Consider the following 18,799-nt stretch of genomic DNA (forward strand, 5'->3'; position numbering starts at 1 on the left):
ATATTTGTGTTTGGGCCATCTAACAATGGAGTGCTTTCTGAGTAATTTTCAATTTTCACTGAAAGAGTTGAAGAAAACACTGAATGGACTCTTCCAAGTGACAAGATTGGTATATTTCAAGCTCCCTTTGAAAGTTGAGAATAGGATGGGGAGACAGCATAATGGTTATACAAAAGACTTTCATACTTGGGAGTCAGGCAGTAGCGCAGCGGGTTAAGCGCAGGTGGCGCAAAGCACAAGGACCGGCCTAAGGATCCTGGTTCAAGCCCCCGGCTCCCCACCTGCAGGGGAGTCACCTCACAGGCAGTGAAGCAGGTCTGCAGGTGTCTATCTTTCTCTCCCCCTCTCTATCTTCTCCTCGTCTCTCCATTTCTCTCCAACAACAACAACATCAATAATAACTACAACAAGAACAACAAAAGGGAATAAATAAATATAAAAAAAATTTTTTTAAAGACTTTCATGCCTGAGGCTCCAAGTCCTTGATTCAATCCCCTATTCCATCATAAACTAGCGCTGAGTGGTGCTCTGATCTCTTGTTTCTTTCTCTATGTCTTTCAATGTATATTTCTCTCTCTCTTTTCTCTCTCTCTCTCTCTCTCTCTCATTTAAAAATAAACTATTTTTGGAAAAAGAAAACTGAGAACCTGTGATCTGAGACTATCAGAATAATTATTCTATAGGTAAAGAAAATAGGTATTTTTAAAAAGATTATTTATTTATTAATGAGAAAGATAGGAAAAGAGAGAGAAAGAACTAGACATTACTCTGGTACATGTGCTGCTGGGGATTGAACTTTGGACCTCATGCTTGAAAGTCCAGTGCAGCACCTCCTGGAACATAAAAATATGTATTATAATCTGCCTGAATCAAAGATTTCCTTCTCCAAGTCATGCTCAAATATCATCTTATTATAGTGATCTTCCCTACTGAGGAAAGTTAGCTAGGCAATGGAAAACACAACAGGACTATGTTAATTAGTTTATATACATTAAATAAAATTGTGTGTGTGTGTGTGTGTGTGTGTGTGTGTGTGTGTGTGTGTGTGTGTGTGATTCTTTAAAGGCAACAGCAAAGATCTTACCCTTCAGCCCTCAAGGAAACAAACAAAAGGAACAAGGTAATGTGAGAGAGCACTGAGCATCAGACTGAGATGGCCTCAACAGTAGTGAAGGATCAGCAGGGGACCCAATAGAAAATTCAGGTTGAATTGTTCTTAAAAATTCATCCTGAACAAAAGGAACTGGTGGCATAGCTATATGTAAACAATGTCAAAGGACATGAAATATGGTGAGGGTGTGTATGATACAGCAAATCCTAACAAAGGGATTCTTCCAAGTTAACCCAATTACCAAACAATGTGATTATTGCAATAATTATCTATTGCCTTCTTAAACCCTAAGACAACAGGAATCTCCTGCTTCATCTATAGAGCCTATGTTTCTCCCAATCCTGGAACCTCTGGGGTGGGGCTCATTTCCCTGCATGCTTCTCTCAAGTCAGGCCAAATGATATTGCATCTGCTGATTCCAACCTAATCAATGCAATGAGTACCATCTCCGCATGCTTCACCTCAGACTGTGTACAGAGACATCAGGCATGGATTTCTAACCCTTCACCCTCATCACTTGGGTGAGACCTTCCTTTCATGCTAGTCTCTAATTCCATTCCAGGAGGTCCACTTCCTAACAAAGTCCCAAAACCTAGATATAGGCCAGGTCCCATAAGATAAAGCATATGTTCACATGTATCTATAAATTAGGGCAAAATATATACCTCGAAGCAAAAATACACAATAGTCTTTAGTAAGTCAGTATCAAGTTCATAATGAAATAGTGTCCACTTAGACTTAGATACCCTCCTCACCTACTTCCTATTATAGTTCCCTCACTCGCTCCAAAGCTAACCTTAGCAAAGCAAGGACTGCAAAAGTTGAATAAGGACAAGAGACTGTCATACTTTAGTCACTATCAGGCCATTCCACCAGCTGGGGCCCTAATCGGGGAGTCCTGATTCTCCCAAACAGACTTGATGGGCCTAGACCTCAAATAAATCCCTCTCTCCATTGTTTCCGGTCATATCTATCAGGAACAACAAAATAGACCTCTTTGTGGGCCCCCATAGGACCTTGCCCTCAACCTGGATCAACAATGGTAGATAATGTTCCATCCTCCGAAGGGAGGCTGGACAACATACTCTATGCTATACCTGAGGAAGATGGATCGATACTGGGGCAGCATGGAATGTTCCTACTCATGACCACAGATTGTGAGCTCAGATCTAGAGGGATGTAGAGGCCACATAGGCTCCTAAGCTAATTATAGGCTCCAGATCACATCAGATTGATGGGGTTTACAGTAATATTTATACCCCTTTCCCATATTAGGGAGCTACTCTCTTCCCTGATCCAGCTTTCTGGGCCTTTTCCCAACCATGCCATCATCTCCCCAGACAATAATTAGGATTCACCTGCGTAACAAAAAATAAAATAAATTAAAAAAAATCATCCTATAGACACTTTGTTTTTCTCTAAACATAGAAAAGCAATTACCTTTTTCAAAAAGTCTGTGGAACTAGAAAAGCTAGGTATCCCCAAGCTGGTGTAGATTTTTACATCCTGTGTGACATGTATATGTAACAGCTGGAGGGATGTTGATTCAAAAGAATGCAACTATTTCACAATACTATTTAAGTCCACCTGACACACTGGGTTATTTGCTATTTCTTTCTAGGGGATAGCTGAACTGCATATTCCCTCCACCTCTATCTTTCCTATACATATACATAGGAATGTATACATATGTATATGAATGTATATTTCCTTGTGTGTGGAAATTTTTCTTCCAGCAGCTATGCTGAAGAATTAATACTAGGGGGGCCGGGCAGTGGTGTACCGGGTTAAGTGCACAAAACACTAAGCGTAAGGACCTGAGCAAGGATCCAATGTTGGAGCCCTCCACTTCCCACCTGCAGTGAAGCAGGTCTGCAGGTGTCTTTCTCTCTTCCTTTCTATTTTCCCCTCTCCTCTCCACTTTTGTCTGTCCTATCCAAAAAAAAAGAAAAAGAAAAAAGAAAAAAAAAAGGCCACAGGAGCAGTGGATTTGTAGTGCAGGCACTAAGTCCCAGCAGTAACTCTGGAGGCAAAAAAAAAAAAAAAAGAAAAGAAAAGAAAAGAAAAGAAATTACACTAGTTGATTACAGTATTACCTTAAGTTTCCTTTCGTCTCTCTTATCTTGTTTTATTTCTCCCTATAGAATTTTTGGATAGTATACTGTGTTTGCTTTTTAATTTAAATACTATCTGTCTTTCCTTCTCAGAAAATGTAAGTTTTGTGAAAGTATAAATGTTAATTTTTCAATATTCTAACTATAGCACCTAAATTGAACTCTGTCATTTTATGTATGCTACGTATGCTGTCAAATAACAATAATACAAAAATGTTATAGAAAAGTCACAAGCATGAACATGAGAGTAAAACACTGTTTTGTACATACTTATATACTCCCCAATTATAAGAAGTCAACATATCAACTTTACCCAATAAGTAGTTATCGAAAAACTTATACTACCATTTCAATTTCATCTTTTAAAAATACATAGGTTTTTATATAGTTAAATATATAAATGTCTTTAAAATGTCACTATAGTTAAATAATTCATCTTATTTGCCATATTTGACTGCACTCCCCAAATCAAATTAGTTATCAAATTAAAAGGTGTGTCAACTTTTTGCACAAAAATATTTCTCATGAGCCATGTGAAACAAATGAGCTCATTTCTCATTCCATCTCATTATCACCACAATCATTAGCACCACTGGAAATTTTAAAAAAAGCCATAATTACTTTGAGAGAGTGAACACCATGATTAGTTAAAATCAATAGTTAACCAAAACATTCTTGTGAAAAAACTAAGTTAAAGGATTTGCACTTCCTGATTTCAATATGTACTGCAAAACTATAGCTATTAAGACTATTTGGAATGGGCATAAAGTAATAGATACATAGGTCTATCATATGATTAAGTAAACTAGAAATAAAACAACACATATGGTCAATTAATTTTCCACAAAGTCACCAAAGCAATTCCTTAAGGAAAGGATAGTCTTTTTGACTAATTTGACTAAGCTCATGGGTACCTGCATGCAAAACAAAACAAAAAAAAAAAGATTAATGTACATTCTTACACATATGAAAATATTAAATCAAAACATATGGGCCTAAATATGAATATAAACTTACAAAACTCTCAGAAAAAAAAAATAGAGGTAGTTTTCTTTGACCTTGGATTGGGAAAAGATATCTTAGCTATAACAGGTAAATGCTCAATTTAAATTTAAATTAAAATGTTCACTTTTTAAAAATATTTATTTATTCCCTTTTGTTGCCCTTGTTTTATTGTAGTTATTATTGTTGTTGTTATTTATGTCGTCATTGTTAGATAAGACAGAGAGAAATGGAGAGGGAGGGGAGACAGAGAGGGGGAGAGAAAGATAGGTACCCGCAGACCTGCTTCACCTTGTGAAGTGACTCCCCTGCAGGTGGGGAGCCGGGGGCTCGAACAGGGATCCTTTTGCGGGTCCTTACTCTTTGCGCCACCTGTGCTTAAACCACTGCACTACCGCTCAACTTCCAAAATGCTCGTTCTTTAAAAGACACATAAACAAGTCACAGAATAGAAGAAAATATATCTTTATTTTTTTCAAAAATATACAGACTTTAATCTATTCTTATTTTTTACTAGTAAGTTAATAAAAGTTTAGAAGGATATAAGATTACAGGAAGAAAATATTTCTGGTAAAATCCAGAATATATAAAATAAAATTTCTTACAGCTCAATATACTAACCAAGTCTGAAAATAAGCCTTAAGAAAAATACTAAAGAAGATTTAAGATGATCAGTAAGCAGAAGATGGTTCACAACATTAGCTATTAGATAAATTAATATTGAAAAGACAATAATCTGCCATTTCACACCCACTAAAGTGGGTATAAACAGAAAGATAAACAATTAACTTAGGGAGAAGCTGGACATACATTATTATTTTTTTTTAAACAACAGGAAAATAAAATCATTTATTTTTTTTCGAATTGTTACTCTAAAAATAAATAAATGAGTATAGCTGGCAAATGAGTCAAATCAATTACAACAATGCTTTAAGGAACAAGGACAAATTGGGAATACTGGATTACAAAACAATGAAATGTAAGAGCATCATTTGAAAGAGAAACCTGGACTGTTTGTGACTATTTTGCAAACTCAAAGCAAGCACTATAAAGCATACTGAAAAATCCTGATATGAAAAGAGGGAAATGCTACCACCTAAGATGCTCAACTAAAAGTAGTGAACTGGCAAAATAATTCAACGCTACAGCACAGGATTTGCCTACATGTGGACACAGACTTAGTCCCAGTAACACCATATGCCAGAGAGGAACCATGCTTTAGTCTTTTCTGTTGTCATAAAAATAAAAAATCCAACAAAGAGAAAAACAAAGAGGAAGATGATAAAAGAAACACAAAGAGTAATGAAAATAGTCACAAACATTCATCTTAATCACTTTAAACATGATATATATAGCAACTAAGAGAATAAGACAAACCCCAGGCTGGAAAATGCAACAAATAAATGAGTCTTAAAACACACACACACACACACACACACACACACACACACACACACACACACGGGGGCCAGGTGGTGGTGCACCTGGTTAAGTGTACACATTACAATGCACAAGGACCCAGGCTCAAGCCCCTGATCTCCAATTGCAGAGAAAGCTTCATGAGTGATGAAGCAGGACTACAGGTGGCTATCTTTTTACTATCCTCCCAATTTGTCTCTATCCAATAATAAAATAAATAAAAATATATTTAACATAGACAAAAGGCCTGAATGAATTGAACTGATACCTCACCAGATATGCAAACTGGCAAAATAGCTCACCTGGATAGTATACTTCTTTGCTGTGTGTGATCCAGGTTTGAACATGATCCCCTGAAGGAAGCTTCTGTGTTGTACTTTCTCTCCCCTATCTTTTCCTCTGTCTTACTTTATCAATCTGAAAATGTTAAACCAGAGCAGCCATGTGTAGAAGATAACCCCATCCCTCCCCCAAAACATAAATATATGCAACTAGGCATATAAGAACATGTTCTAGACACCCTGCTTTAGGAAAAGTACAAATTAGGGGCACCTGGTTAAGTGCACACACAGTATTAAGCACAAAGACCCGTGCAAGGATCTGGGTTCGAGGTCCGGATTCCCCACCTGCAGGGTGGAAGCATCAAGAGTGTTTGTAAAGCAGGCCTGCAGGTGTCTATCACCCTCCGTCTCTATCTCCCTCCAACCCTTTAATTTCTCTGTCCTATCCAGTAAAATGGGGGGGAGAGGGGAATGGCTTGGACATACATTATTAATGAGAAGGTAAACTGGTACAGCCATTTTGAAAAATGGCTTGTCAATTTCTTACAAAGTTAAATGTAAATTTATTATGCATAACTCAGCAATTTTCTTACTATACATCTAGCTAAACACATTAAAACACGTAGCCATAAGATGACTTGTTTACAAATGTTCACAGCTGTATTGTTTACAATGAGCCAAACCTTGAAACAATATAAAAATTCACCAACTGCAGGATGTATAAACCAAAGACTGTATATTATACATGCATTGATAAATGTATTTTTCTATATGTGCATACACATTTAACCTGTATTTATCTGTATATTAAATATAATTTATAGTCCTAGTTCTATAAACTGTGTATATATATTATCACATCAATGATAATGTGTTTGTATATATAATTTCAAATTTGCATTTCTTCAATTTTTAGTCCAGATATAAACTTGAGTTCAAATTTTGATTTAATCACTTCTTAACTCTGTGCTCCCAGATTAGGCATTTAACTTCTCTGAGTCTGTAACAACAAAATCTGCAGAATAATATTTACCATACAGGACTGAATGAGATAAGATACAAATGTATCTCATTAGGCTGGCAGTGTCAGGTTCTTTTTCTTTTTTTTTTCCCCTTTTGTTGCCCTTGTTTTTTATTGTTGTTGTAGTTATTATTGTTGTCATTGTTGTTGGATAGAACAGAGAGAAATGGAGAGAGGAGGGGAAGACAGAGAGGGGGAGAGAAAAATAGACACCTTCAGACCTGCTTCACCGCCTGTGAAGTGACCCTGGCAGGTGGGGAGCCGGGCACTCGAACCGGGATCCTTATGCCGGTCCTTGTTCTTTGTGCCACGTGCACTACCGCCTGACTCCCACAGTGTCAGTTCTTAATAAGTCATACACAATATTATCAACATTCTTCTTATCATTTTATTTGCATATCTTGATTTCACAAATACTTTATGGTGAAAAGAAGGAAATCATTGTTAGATGGGACAAGTTGCTTCTTTGCTTCTACACTTGTAGTTGCTGACTGGGAATTCCTACACTTACCCAAAATTTCAGCTGCTGAAGTCTACAAAGGAGTTATGTTAGCTAACTCATGGGACTTGGTACGATTACCTGTAAAAAATACAACATAGAGTGCTTTATTATTGTGACCTTCTGTTCTCATGCCACCCACAACATGTTTTAGGAGAACCGGAACAACTACTCAAAGACTGATGTGTGCTTATTTTTCTACCCCTAAGATTATATGGAAAAGGATTTTTTTTTTTCAAGACCCCAGTGGTAAGCACAAGTTATTTTCAAAATAATTTTTTTTCCCTGTTGTTTGGATCTGAACTGAGAGGACCTGGGTTACTCCCTATCTGAAATGTTCTCTGCCTGGCCTCTGTCCTTATGAGCTATCAGGCTCAGCTAAATATGGCCCTGGCCAGTATGTTAATAATCCCCACTGGTTCTGAGACCTCCATCCACCACCGATGTGACATTCTTTGTGTTCAAATGTCTAGCTGACGTCTGATGCTTAAAACAGCCTATGCTTTCACCCCTCTCTGCATTGTCACAGCTCTGTATCACCACTCTTAAAAAGCAATCACAGCCACTCCTAGCACCAGTTGCTGACCAGCCTGCTCACTTGCCTCCCTGACTGTTTCTGGCCGCCTTGAATGCCTGGTTCTTCAAGTTTTTTGTGTGTCTGATAAAGCAGGGACCATGTCTACCTTTGGCTATAGGAGAGGACTCAGCAAATATGAATCCATTGATGAAGATGAACTCCTGGCCTCCTTGTCAGCTGAGGAGCTGAAGGAACTAGAAAGAGAGTTGGAAGACATTGAGCCTGATCGAAGCCTGCCGGTGGGGCTAAGGCAAAAAAGTCTGACCGAGAAGACTCCCACAGGGACATTCAGCAGAGAGTCATTGATGGCCTATTGGGAAAAGGAGTCCCAAAAACTCTTGGAGAAGGAAAGGCTGGGGGAGTGTGGAAAGGTAGGTTCTCAAGATCCCCCCCACTCCACCCCCCAGGGTATTTCCACCCCCAGGTTCCCAAACTCAAGAACTTTTATTTCTAAGTTTTAATCCTTTTCACTTTTCTTTTACTCCATTTGTACCTGGTACTGAAAAATTTCTCAGGCTCATGTAGTCATGTAACTTCTAGCATGACTCGGGATCATCATAGGTGGAATTCTTAGCTGGTGTTCTTTTATTGAATAAAGATGAAAAATTATTCATCTACAAGAGAAATAATTCATCTACAAGAGAAAAATAATTCACAAGCAAAATATGGCTTAGGTATAGTACCAAATTTAAGTCTAATTTGAGTTACAAGTTGGTGATGTAGCATAATATTTGCTTCTGATACTATAATCTGATTATATATGTACATGTTATATTATTTTATGTATACTACATACTATGTCACAGTTAAGTACATTTACTTTTTTCTAAAAAGACAAAAGTGAGACTTTTGGTTGCTTTATTGGGAGATTAATGGTTTACAGTAGTAAAATACACTAATTCAAAACAAACATTTTTTTCCCTAATATTGAGAAGTGTGGAGTAGGGGGAAGTACTTGCTGCTGAGTGAGATTCAAAGGACCTTATTTTCAGTCCTTGCTGTGTCGGTATGTTCATTTGTTTTTCTCAAATGAGTCTCAACAGTTGGCTTATTTTCAACCTGAAAATCTCAAATAATTGATTTGTTTTAAAGAAACAAAGAGAAAACAAGTGGCCAGGACATTGCTCAATCAGCTCTGGCATATGGTAATGCAGAAGATTGAACCTGAGCCCTCAAGGGCTTCAGGAATCTGACTCAAATGTGCTGCCTCTGCACTATTTCCCCAGCTGCGGCCCTTAAGTCTAAGACTTTGAACAGATCTTCACTTTTGTAGTATTCTCTTTCCCACTTGCCTGCTGAGGGAGTGCTTTAAGAACCAATTTGAGATTTTGATCAGCTATAAACTTTCTCTTTGTGTGTGCTTTTACATAGATTTTCAAAAATAGGAAAAACATACTGAAGTCCATTTGAATACCCAGGTTAGAAAAATGTGCCTATTTTAGAGTTCAGATCTATGATGTTCTGGTATTCTGCTCAGTAAGCAGTTACTTGGATTTTATCTAGTGTGTCTTTAACAGAGAACATTCAAAAGACTATGTATGCTTTTGGGGAAAAAATCATGGCAGTAAGAAAATTAATACAATGAAGGAACACCTGAATTTGTGAAAGAACATAGATCAGCTGCAATAGTTTATAAACCCTGTGCTCCACTAGAATTATCTAAAATCAAAATACTCTAAAGCCCATGGCAAAACTTCCCCAGTACTAATCTCAGCACTGTCAAATGATCTTGATGATGGAGTGTGTGGGCTACACTTAAGGGAGATATGTGTGAGTTTTGTCCATGTCAATCATCACAGGAAGGGCTACTGGGATCAGGCCAGGCTTTGCCAAGGCCACAGTGGCTGTCTACATCAAGGGGCTGGAGAGGAAAGTGAGATTGGAGAACTCACATGAAATTCCAGGATTTGGGCTACTTAACTCCTCCACAACCATGATTTTTAAAGGTCTCCCCCCACCCATATGAGAATGTGTGTCAAAAGTTTGATAAATACAAAAATTGTAATAATATTTTACTATAGCTATTAAAGAATTCACTTTATGAAAAGAATAATGTAGCTTCAGAATAACAAGAGAGACAGCTATGGGAACAAAAACCCAAATAACCCAACAGAGGGAACAAAAACCCAATAACCCAAATAACAGAGACATGTTAATGTCATCATGTCTTGAGATCAGTGAAAAACAAAGGGCAAATCTTGTTGTCAGCTGTTGAACCCCACCTGATCTTGCCAAAGAAGGTCCTGCTGCTCCCTGCCAATGGCTTATCGGCTCAATTAGAGAGGCTGTCGTGTTGATGAACTTTGATACCTTCTCTGCTAGTTAATGTTCCCTGCTGGCCAGTTGTCTCTGTAGTCACAAGGAGTGCTGAGCAGAAGCTTGTTGAGGGAGGGTGCAAATCTATTTCACCACAGGAAAAAGTCCTACACAGCTGACAGTTTGAGTGAAGGTAGGGAGAGACATCAGCCAAAGTAAAGAGAAAAAAAAAAAGTATGGACCATGAGGAGTTGGAATTCTTGACTGTTACATTACTGGCTCTCTAAGGCTTATGACAACCATGTTCAGTGTTCACAAATGGGTTCACGAAATGTGTGCTGCCTTGTGTCTAAACTCCCATAGCTTGAGTGTCAGTTGGGTCTCAAGTATTTGTACCAATGAGCTTGCTCACCTCATTTAAGTCATTCTACCTCTGATTATGAGAAAAGAATCTAGGAGAGGTTGCAAACTCCGTTAGAAGTTTTAAGTAGAGTGGTCTGGGAGGTGGCACAGTGGATAAAGTATCGGACTCTCAAGCATGAGGTCCTGAGTTTGATCCCTGGCAGCACATGCACCAGAGTGATGTTCTTTCTCTCTCCCCTCCTATCTTCCTCATTAATACATACATACATACATACATACATACAATAAAGAAGTTATAAGTAGAGTTTTACTTTTAAAAATAGTTTATTTGTGGGTGGGGGAGATAGCATAATTGTTATGCAAACAGACTCTCATGCCTGAGGCTTCAGAAATTCCAGGTTCAATCCCCCGCACCACCGTAAACCAGAGCTGAACAGTACTCTGGTGTTTGTGTCTGTCTCTCTCTTTCTGCATCTCTCTCAAAAATAAAATACTTTTTAAAAATTTATTATTTTTATCAGTGGTACTCAGTGCTTGCAGAACAAATTCAGTATTCCTGGTGGCTATCATATATATATAACAGATAGTAATTGAGAGGGGAGGGGCAGATAGGGAGAAAGAGGGATACCTAAAGACCTTCTTCCCTTTTGCAGGTAGGGAGCAGAAACTCCAACTTGGATCCTAACACATGGTCATTTGTGTGCTTAGCCAGATATGCCACCACCCATCCTCTAAGACTTTTTAGAACTAAAACGTCTATGGCCCAGGACACCACTCCGTCCCAGCAAACCACAAGAGTCTGTCACCTTAATCCTTACCCAACTTTTCTCCCTGATTTGGTTCTGATGCTCAGTATTTATTAAACAATATCAACACTAATCTACTCAGTAAAACAAACAACAAAACATTTAAGCTACTTCTTCATGCTAAGCACTGTGCTGGGTTAGCGACAGAGATATGACCTGCCTTCACTCAGCAGTCCTTGGAGAAAACGACAAGCCAGTAATTCAATAATTACTTCATTAGGAGCAGCAGCATAACACCAGAGGAACACTCTGAAAGTACAACCTGAAGGTGTGACAGAGGAAGTTGTCAGGAAAAAGTGTCTTTTAGATGTTACAGGTTAATTCTTTGCAAGACAGAAGTTTCAGATATTATCTAGGTACTTTTTGAGTGGAAAGCATTTCTCTCTCTCTCTCTTTGAGATTGTATTTATTTATTTATTAATGAGAAAGATAGAAGACAGAGAAAAAGAGCCAGACATCACTCTGGTACAGGTGCTGCCAGGGATTGAACTCGGGACCTCATTATTAAGAGTCCAGTATCCACTGTGCCACCTTCCAGACCACTGGAAAGCATCTCTTACAGATATAGTCTAAAGGTCTTTTGATAGTCAGGATAAGATTTAATGGTGGCAGTGTACATTGACTTTTGAGATATGCTACTTTTCATCTAAATAAGTTAAAAACACACATATAAATCTGTGTGTGTGTGTGTTTGTGTGTGTGTGTGTGTGCTTGTGTGCAGTCTGTGAACACCCCCCCACACACACATACACAGCCAACATGGACTAGGATTATTTAAAAAATACAGAGGGATTTGAGGTGAGGTAGGTATGAGAAGAACCTACAACTATTTCTCTCCTTTTCTCAGTTAATGCATTTTTACTCTACTGCTGTGCTTGTGAGACTTCTTGTCTCTCCTCATATATGCTAACAGGCTTGGGAGAGGCAAATGCTTTCTCTCCTATTTTAAGGGTATGTCTTGCAGTCACCTGCCACTAAACAGCCATTTCCTTCATCTCTCTCTCTCTCTCTCTCTCTCTCTCTCACACACACACACACACACACACACACACCTTGCCTTTCTCCCTGTTGCTCCTGAAGAAGTAAATAAATTAAAATGAGACAAGCCAGCCCAGGAGTGGATGACCCCATCCCCAGGCCATCCCTTGGTGCCTGCCACTGCAGACAAGCAGATAACTGGAGGCTATTTGGTGATAGCAACTGAGCAAACAACCCTGGAGACAGGCATGGTGTTTTCCAAACCTCATTCCACATGTATCAGAAAGCAGAAGCCCTTTGGGTAAAAAAAAAACAATCATGCCAATAAAGAGGGAATAATCAAGGCTTTGGAAACAAAATAGGGTTTCATAAACAACAAAAAAGAAAGATCTAAAAAGAGTACTAGGGTAATTCAGACTTTATGGACCATGGACCATTTCTAATTTTTAATCAGAAAGATAGAAAGAAAAGGAGAGTGTAACTTAGGCTTCTTTACGTGTAGTCTTGTAAATAGGAAAGACAAAGATAGAGTGCAATTGTGTTTGCCTAAGTCATTCATAATTGATTCATGGTAAATAATTTAAGGCCATTGGGCTGGCTGGCTGGCTGACTTTAAATTTTTCTACCCTTCTCTGTTGTTCCACATTAGAGCTGAAATCTACTTAGTGCCAAAAGCGATTATCTTTCTCACCTCTTCTTCTACAATTCTCATTTTGCCCTGAGATGGCGAGAAATTTCAAGGGTGATCTGAATGTTTTTCTACATTAAGCTGGTTTTTGACCACTGCTGCCCTGAACACATAGCAGTTCTGTCCATTTGGTTCTCTTCTTTAAATCAACCACAGGGACACTAACGCTGTCCAGTAACATGGGGAAAGGAACAGGTTGGTGGGAGAGTCTATTAGGACCTGGAGCAGGTTCTACTCAGAAAAAGATAAATGGGGGCCAGGAGATAGAGCACCTGATTAAGCACACATGTTACCATAATTGAGGACCCAGGTTCAAGCCCTGCTCCCCACCCACAGGGAGAGGCTTCACAAGTAGTGAAAGCAAAGACTACAGGTATCTCTCTGTCTCTCTTCCACTTTGTTCCTCCTTCCCACCTCAATTTCTCTGTCCTATCAAATAAAATAGAAAGAAAAAGGGGGAGGGGACCAATAATAAATACTTGAATAAACAAATAAATAAATGTTGGAGGAAGAAGTGACATTCCTGTCTCTGTTTACACAAAGACAGATTAGGCTAGGGCCCTAGAGATCTCAGATCAATAGATCATTGTGAGAGATTTGAAACCTGACACTACCAATAGCAGAAATCAACATTGCTTTGGAGGGAAACAAGACAAAACAAATAAACAACAATAAAACACAATAAGATAAGGCAGAGAGCACTTAATCACTGCCATATCTCCTATAAATGACAAAGCAGGGAAAGCATTTTTGAACTTTTTTAAAGAAAGGGAACCCAGGATTGGGGAGATAGTATAAGGGTTATGTAGAAAGAATTTCAGGCCTGAGGCTTCATGGTTCCAGGTTCAATCCCTAGTACCACCAGCTAAGTAATGTCTGTTTGTTTTTCTCTCTCTTCTTTCTCATATTTTCTTCTCTTTGTGTCTTTCATTAAAAGAAAAATTAAATAAAGAAAAGGAACCCATTGACTTGTTTTCCTTTTTATCATTTGTTTGAGTGGAACAGATAAAGGAGTAAAAGCAGAAAGGTGATTTGGAAGGGAGAGTTGACTTAGTAAGAAATAAGTAGATAGGACCGTTCCTGGTATACGTGGTATACCTGGTTAAGTCCTTGTGGTGTGCAAGGACTCCTAGTCCCCATCTACAGGGTGGGAAGACCCATGAGTGGTGAAGCAGGTCCATAGGCACCTCTCTCTTTCTCTCTTTTTCTCTCTCTCTCTCCCCTTTCCCTCTCAACTTCCTGCTGTCTCTATTCAATTTTTTAACCAGAGCACTGTTCAGCTCTGGCTTATGGTGGTGCGGGGGATTGAACCTGGGACTTTGGAGCCTCAGGCATGAGAGTCTGTTTGCATACCCATTATGCTATCTACCCTCCTTGCTGTCAAAACAAATCAAATCAATGAAATTTTTAAAAGTAAGTAGACTAGAAGTCAAGTAATCCAAAGTAGGTAATTAAGGGAATGAAAAATAAGAGCAGATGGGGTAGTTTACCTAAGAAGTAATAAGCTTTGCCAAATGCTCAACCTGGACTCAAGCTCTGGCACCATGTGAGAATGCCAGAGCCCTGGAGGCAACTCTGATATGTGTGTGGAGGTTTCTATCTGGAGTACAAAAGACAGAAAACAATGCACTTGAGAGAGGTAGACTCATACAAGCATGAGTCCTAGAAAAAAAAAAGTGGCAACAGTGAAAAATGTTTCTTTCTTTTCTTTCTTTCTTTCTTTTCCTTTTCTTTCTTTCTTTGCTTTCTTCCTTCCTTTCTTTATTTTTGTCTCTAGGGTTATCACTGGGGCTCAGTGCCTGCACTATGTATCCACTGCTCTCGGAGGCTATTTTTTTCCCTTTTGTTGCCCTTGTTGTTTATCGTTGTTGTTATTATTATTGTCATTGCTGTCATTGTTGTTGGATAGGACAGAGAGAAATGGAGAGAGGAGGGGAAGACAGAGAGGGGGAGAGAAAGATATAACCTGCAGACTTGATTCACCATTTGTGAAGAGACCCTTCCCCCACCTCCCCACAGGTGGGGAGCCAGGGGCTCGAATGGGGAACCTTATACAAATCTGTGTGCTTTGCGCCATGTGTGCTTAACCCACTGTGCTACCACCAGGCCCCCTCTTTATTTTTTATTAGTTACAAAATAACAGGAGTACAATTGACAATGAAAATTTATCAAAGTTTCATCAATGTTAAAGTTCCAAATTATTTATTGAAATTGGCAAAATGATACCTCTACCGAATAAATTGAATTCTGCATACCAGTTCTACAGAAAACAAAAGAATTTTCTTGTAGAAAGTTATAAAAAATGTGACACCCTTGCTCACCTGACCTAGAAAGATAAGAAGCAGACTAATTTATTTCCTAGTACTCGTCTTAATTTTTTTTTTTTTTACTTATTTATTATTTATTGGATAAAGGCCAAGAGAAACTAAGAGGGAAGGGGGTAAGGAGAGAGAGTCCTGCAACATTGTTTCACCACATCAGAGGCTTTCCCCTGTAGGTGTCAGCTGGTGACTTGAACCCTAGATAATTGTATATTGTAATGTCAGCCAGTGCACCACCACCCAGCCCACTTTCCCTACATTTTTTTTATTACTTGATTTCCCCCTCCCCATTTTTTAAAATGAGATAGATGGGTCCAGACAGTGGTGCAATCAGAAAAGCATATAACTTCCCATTTTTGAGCATCCAGGTATAAGGCCCTGGTCTCCACATGCAGGGGGGAAGCTTCAGCAGCAGTGGAACAGGCCTCAGGTGTCTTTCTCCCTCTCTATTTCTCCCCCCTTCTCTCACCCTATTTCTCTATTTTTTAAAAAAAAGAGGGGAGGACGATGATTGCCAGGAGTGATGAGCTCTTTGTCCAGGCACTTAGTCTAGTGATAACACTGCTTACGAATAAGTAAAAATCTAAAAACTGAGGTATAACTGACAAATAACATTATAATCCTCTTAGGTGTACAGAATAATGATTTGATGTACACTTATAATGTCAAACTTAATTTTGAAAGTTAAAATGTGCCTAAAATGACATATCTAACGAAGATATTATGTTCTTTAGGTTGCAGAAGAAGACAAAGAGGAGAGTGAAGAAGAACTCATCTTCACTGAAAGTAACAGTGAGATTTCTGAGGAAGTGTACACAGAAGAGGAGGAGGAGGAGGAAGAGGAAGAGGAAGAAGACAGTAGCGATGAAGATGAAAGAACATCTGAAAACGAAAAAGGGATTAACGGAATTGTAAATAATGTTAGTGTTAATTCTGATACCTCTAGGCCAAAAACCTTTAAAAGTCAAATTGAAAATATAAATCTAACCAATGGCCACAGTGGAAGAAACACGGAGTCTCCAGCTGCCATTCACCCTTGTGGAAATCCTACAGTGATTGAGGATGCTTTGGAAAGGATTCAGAACAACGATCCGGACACCACAGAAGTCAACCTGAACAACATCGAGAACATCACCTCGCAGACCCTCACCCGCTTTGCTGAGGCCCTCAAGGACAACACGGTGGTGAAGACCTTCAGTCTGGCCAACACGCACGCTGACGACAGCGCCGCCATGGCCATTGCGGAAATGCTCAAGGTCAACCAGCACATCACCAGTGTCAACGTGGAATCCAACTTCATCACAGGCAAGGGGATCCTGGCCATCATGAGAGCCCTGCAGCACAACACCACGCTCACAGAGCTGCGCTTCCACAACCAGAGGCACATCATGGGCAGCCAAGTAGAGATGGAGATTGTCAAACTGCTGAGGGAGAACACCACACTGCTCAGGCTGGGCTACCACTTTGAGCTCCCAGGACCAAGAATGAGCATGACCAGCCTCTTGACCCGAAATATGGATAAACAGAGGCAGAAACGCATGCAGGAGCAAAAGCAGCAGGAAGGTTCTGATGGCGGATACAATCTTAGGACCAAAGTCTGGCAAAGAGGGACACCTGGCTCTTCACCTTATGCGTCTCCCAGGCACTCTCCCTGGTCATCCCCCAAAGTCCCCAAGAAAGTTCCAGCTGTGAAGAGTCGGCCTCCCTCTCCTCCAGTGGCCCCACCCCCTCCACCACCGCCTCCTGCACCCCAGAGGCTGCCACCTCCTCCTCCACCACCACCTCCTCCACTGCCAGAGAAAAAAATCATCACCAGAAACATTGCAGAGGTCATCAAACAGCAGGAGAATGCCCAGCGGGCATTACAGAATGGACCAAAAAAGAAAAAAGGCAAAAAGGTTAAGAAACAGCCAAACAATATCCTAAAGGAAATAAAAACTTCCCTGAGGTCGGTACAGGAGAAGAAAATGGAAGACAGTTCCCGACCTTCCACCCCTCAGAGATCCGCTCACGATAATCTCATGGAAGCCATTCGGGGAAGCAGCATAAAACAACTAAGGCGGGTGAGTAGCCCAACAGTACTCATGGAGAGTGGATTTAGTAAGTGATTCGGTCTGTCTTGCATCTTTGCAGCAGTTGCCCCCTAAAATTTTTAATATATAGGGGCCAGGTGGTAGTACACCTGCTTAAGCGCTCACATTGCATTGCCAGTGTACAAGGACCTGGGTTCAAGCCCCTGATTCCCACCTTCAGGGGGAAAACTTCAGAAGTGATGAAGCAGGGCTGCCGGTGTCTCTCTGTCTCTCTCCCTCTCTATCGCCCCCTCCCCTCTCAATGTCTCTCTATCTCTATCCAATAATAAATAATAAAATGTAATATAGATTATGTCTACACAATATATATATGTATATATATATTTAATAATATATGGAATATTTACACATGCTAAAACTAACAACCCAAGTTTGCAACATTAAGAACAGGTCAGGAGTGAGTACATTTCCATCTGAATGGTGTGTTGAACAATTCATTAACATTCCTGCAAAGCCAAGACACTTTAGTACCTATAAATACTAACTTTCCTAATAAGAACATCAGGGAGTATAATGTATATCTCCTTGTCCCCCTACCCCAAGATTCACCCATCATTTATCAAAAACATTTCATAGAATTTCAGTGATTAAAGCCTGATTTATAATGTCAAATTGGATGGTATGGAACCCAAATTTGAGTTCTCAGAGAATCCTGCTAGAGACATGCCCTACAGATACAATACAGGGGCACATTTAAGAGACACATTTTTTACTTTATCATTTGTGTTACTTTCATTGAAAGAAAATCCCTTATTTTTGTAGGTGGAAGTTCCAGAAGCCTTGCGATAAAAGCGTGACCTGTAGAAGAAGTTGCAGAATTTATTCAGTGGCATTAAATAGAATGCATTGTGAGATACCTCCAAAATATCTTCTTTGATTTGAGATGTTCCCTGACTTTAAAAAACAGCCTCACCCACCAATTCCAAAAATAATTTTAAGAAATTATCAGCATGTTTCTTCTGTAAATATGAAAATAAATGTCTTTTTTATGTCAGGAGATTTGTATTGGCAGGAAGTAGTTTATTTAAAGATGTTAAAAATATTTTAAAGATGTGTTGGTAACTCTGAGCTGTTATGAGTTAACGAAATATGTGCTTATTTTTGTAATTCTAATAAATTTGAATTGGATTCTTTTGTATTTGAAAAAAACTAATATTTTTAGAGTTGTACATCCATCAGGTGTGTATGTAATATTGCTTGATATTAAAAATTACATTACCCAAAAGGGATTGGGCTTGCAACATTTGCCTTTCTTTCTTTTTCTCATGTC

General features: G+C 39.2%; 2 protein-coding genes across 2 annotated transcripts in view; both read left to right on the forward strand.

Moving 5' to 3' along the window:
- Window positions 1-18,799, forward strand: part of ASB15 (ankyrin repeat and SOCS box containing 15) — a 105,169-nt gene that overhangs the window by 64,596 nt on the left and 21,774 nt on the right. The window lies entirely within an intron of this gene.
- Window positions 7,996-18,758, forward strand: LMOD2 (leiomodin 2). The gene is made up of 3 exons (XM_007531679.2): window positions 7,996-8,395; window positions 16,171-17,499; window positions 18,292-18,758. The coding sequence occupies exons 1-3, from the start codon at window positions 8,123-8,125 to the stop codon at window positions 18,316-18,318; spliced, it is 1,629 nt and encodes a 542-aa protein (XP_007531741.1). The 5' UTR covers window positions 7,996-8,122; the 3' UTR covers window positions 18,319-18,758.

This window comes from Erinaceus europaeus, chromosome 8, assembly GCF_950295315.1.
Source record: "Erinaceus europaeus chromosome 8, mEriEur2.1, whole genome shotgun sequence".
Classification (NCBI taxonomy): domain Eukaryota; kingdom Metazoa; phylum Chordata; class Mammalia; order Eulipotyphla; family Erinaceidae; genus Erinaceus; species Erinaceus europaeus.

Bases quoted from the DNA above. Each gene is read 5' to 3' on its own strand.
- LMOD2 (XM_007531679.2), top strand. From the start codon at position 8,123: ATGTCTACCTTTGGCTATAGGAGAGGACTCAGCAAATATGAATCCATT. The intron at 8,396-16,170 runs GTAGGTTCTCAA...TATGTTCTTTAG, and splicing joins GGCTGGGGGAGTGTGGAAAG to GTTGCAGAAGAAGACAAAGA. The intron at 17,500-18,291 runs GTGAGTAGCCCA...TTATTTTTGTAG, and splicing joins GCATAAAACAACTAAGGCGG to GTGGAAGTTCCAGAAGCCTT.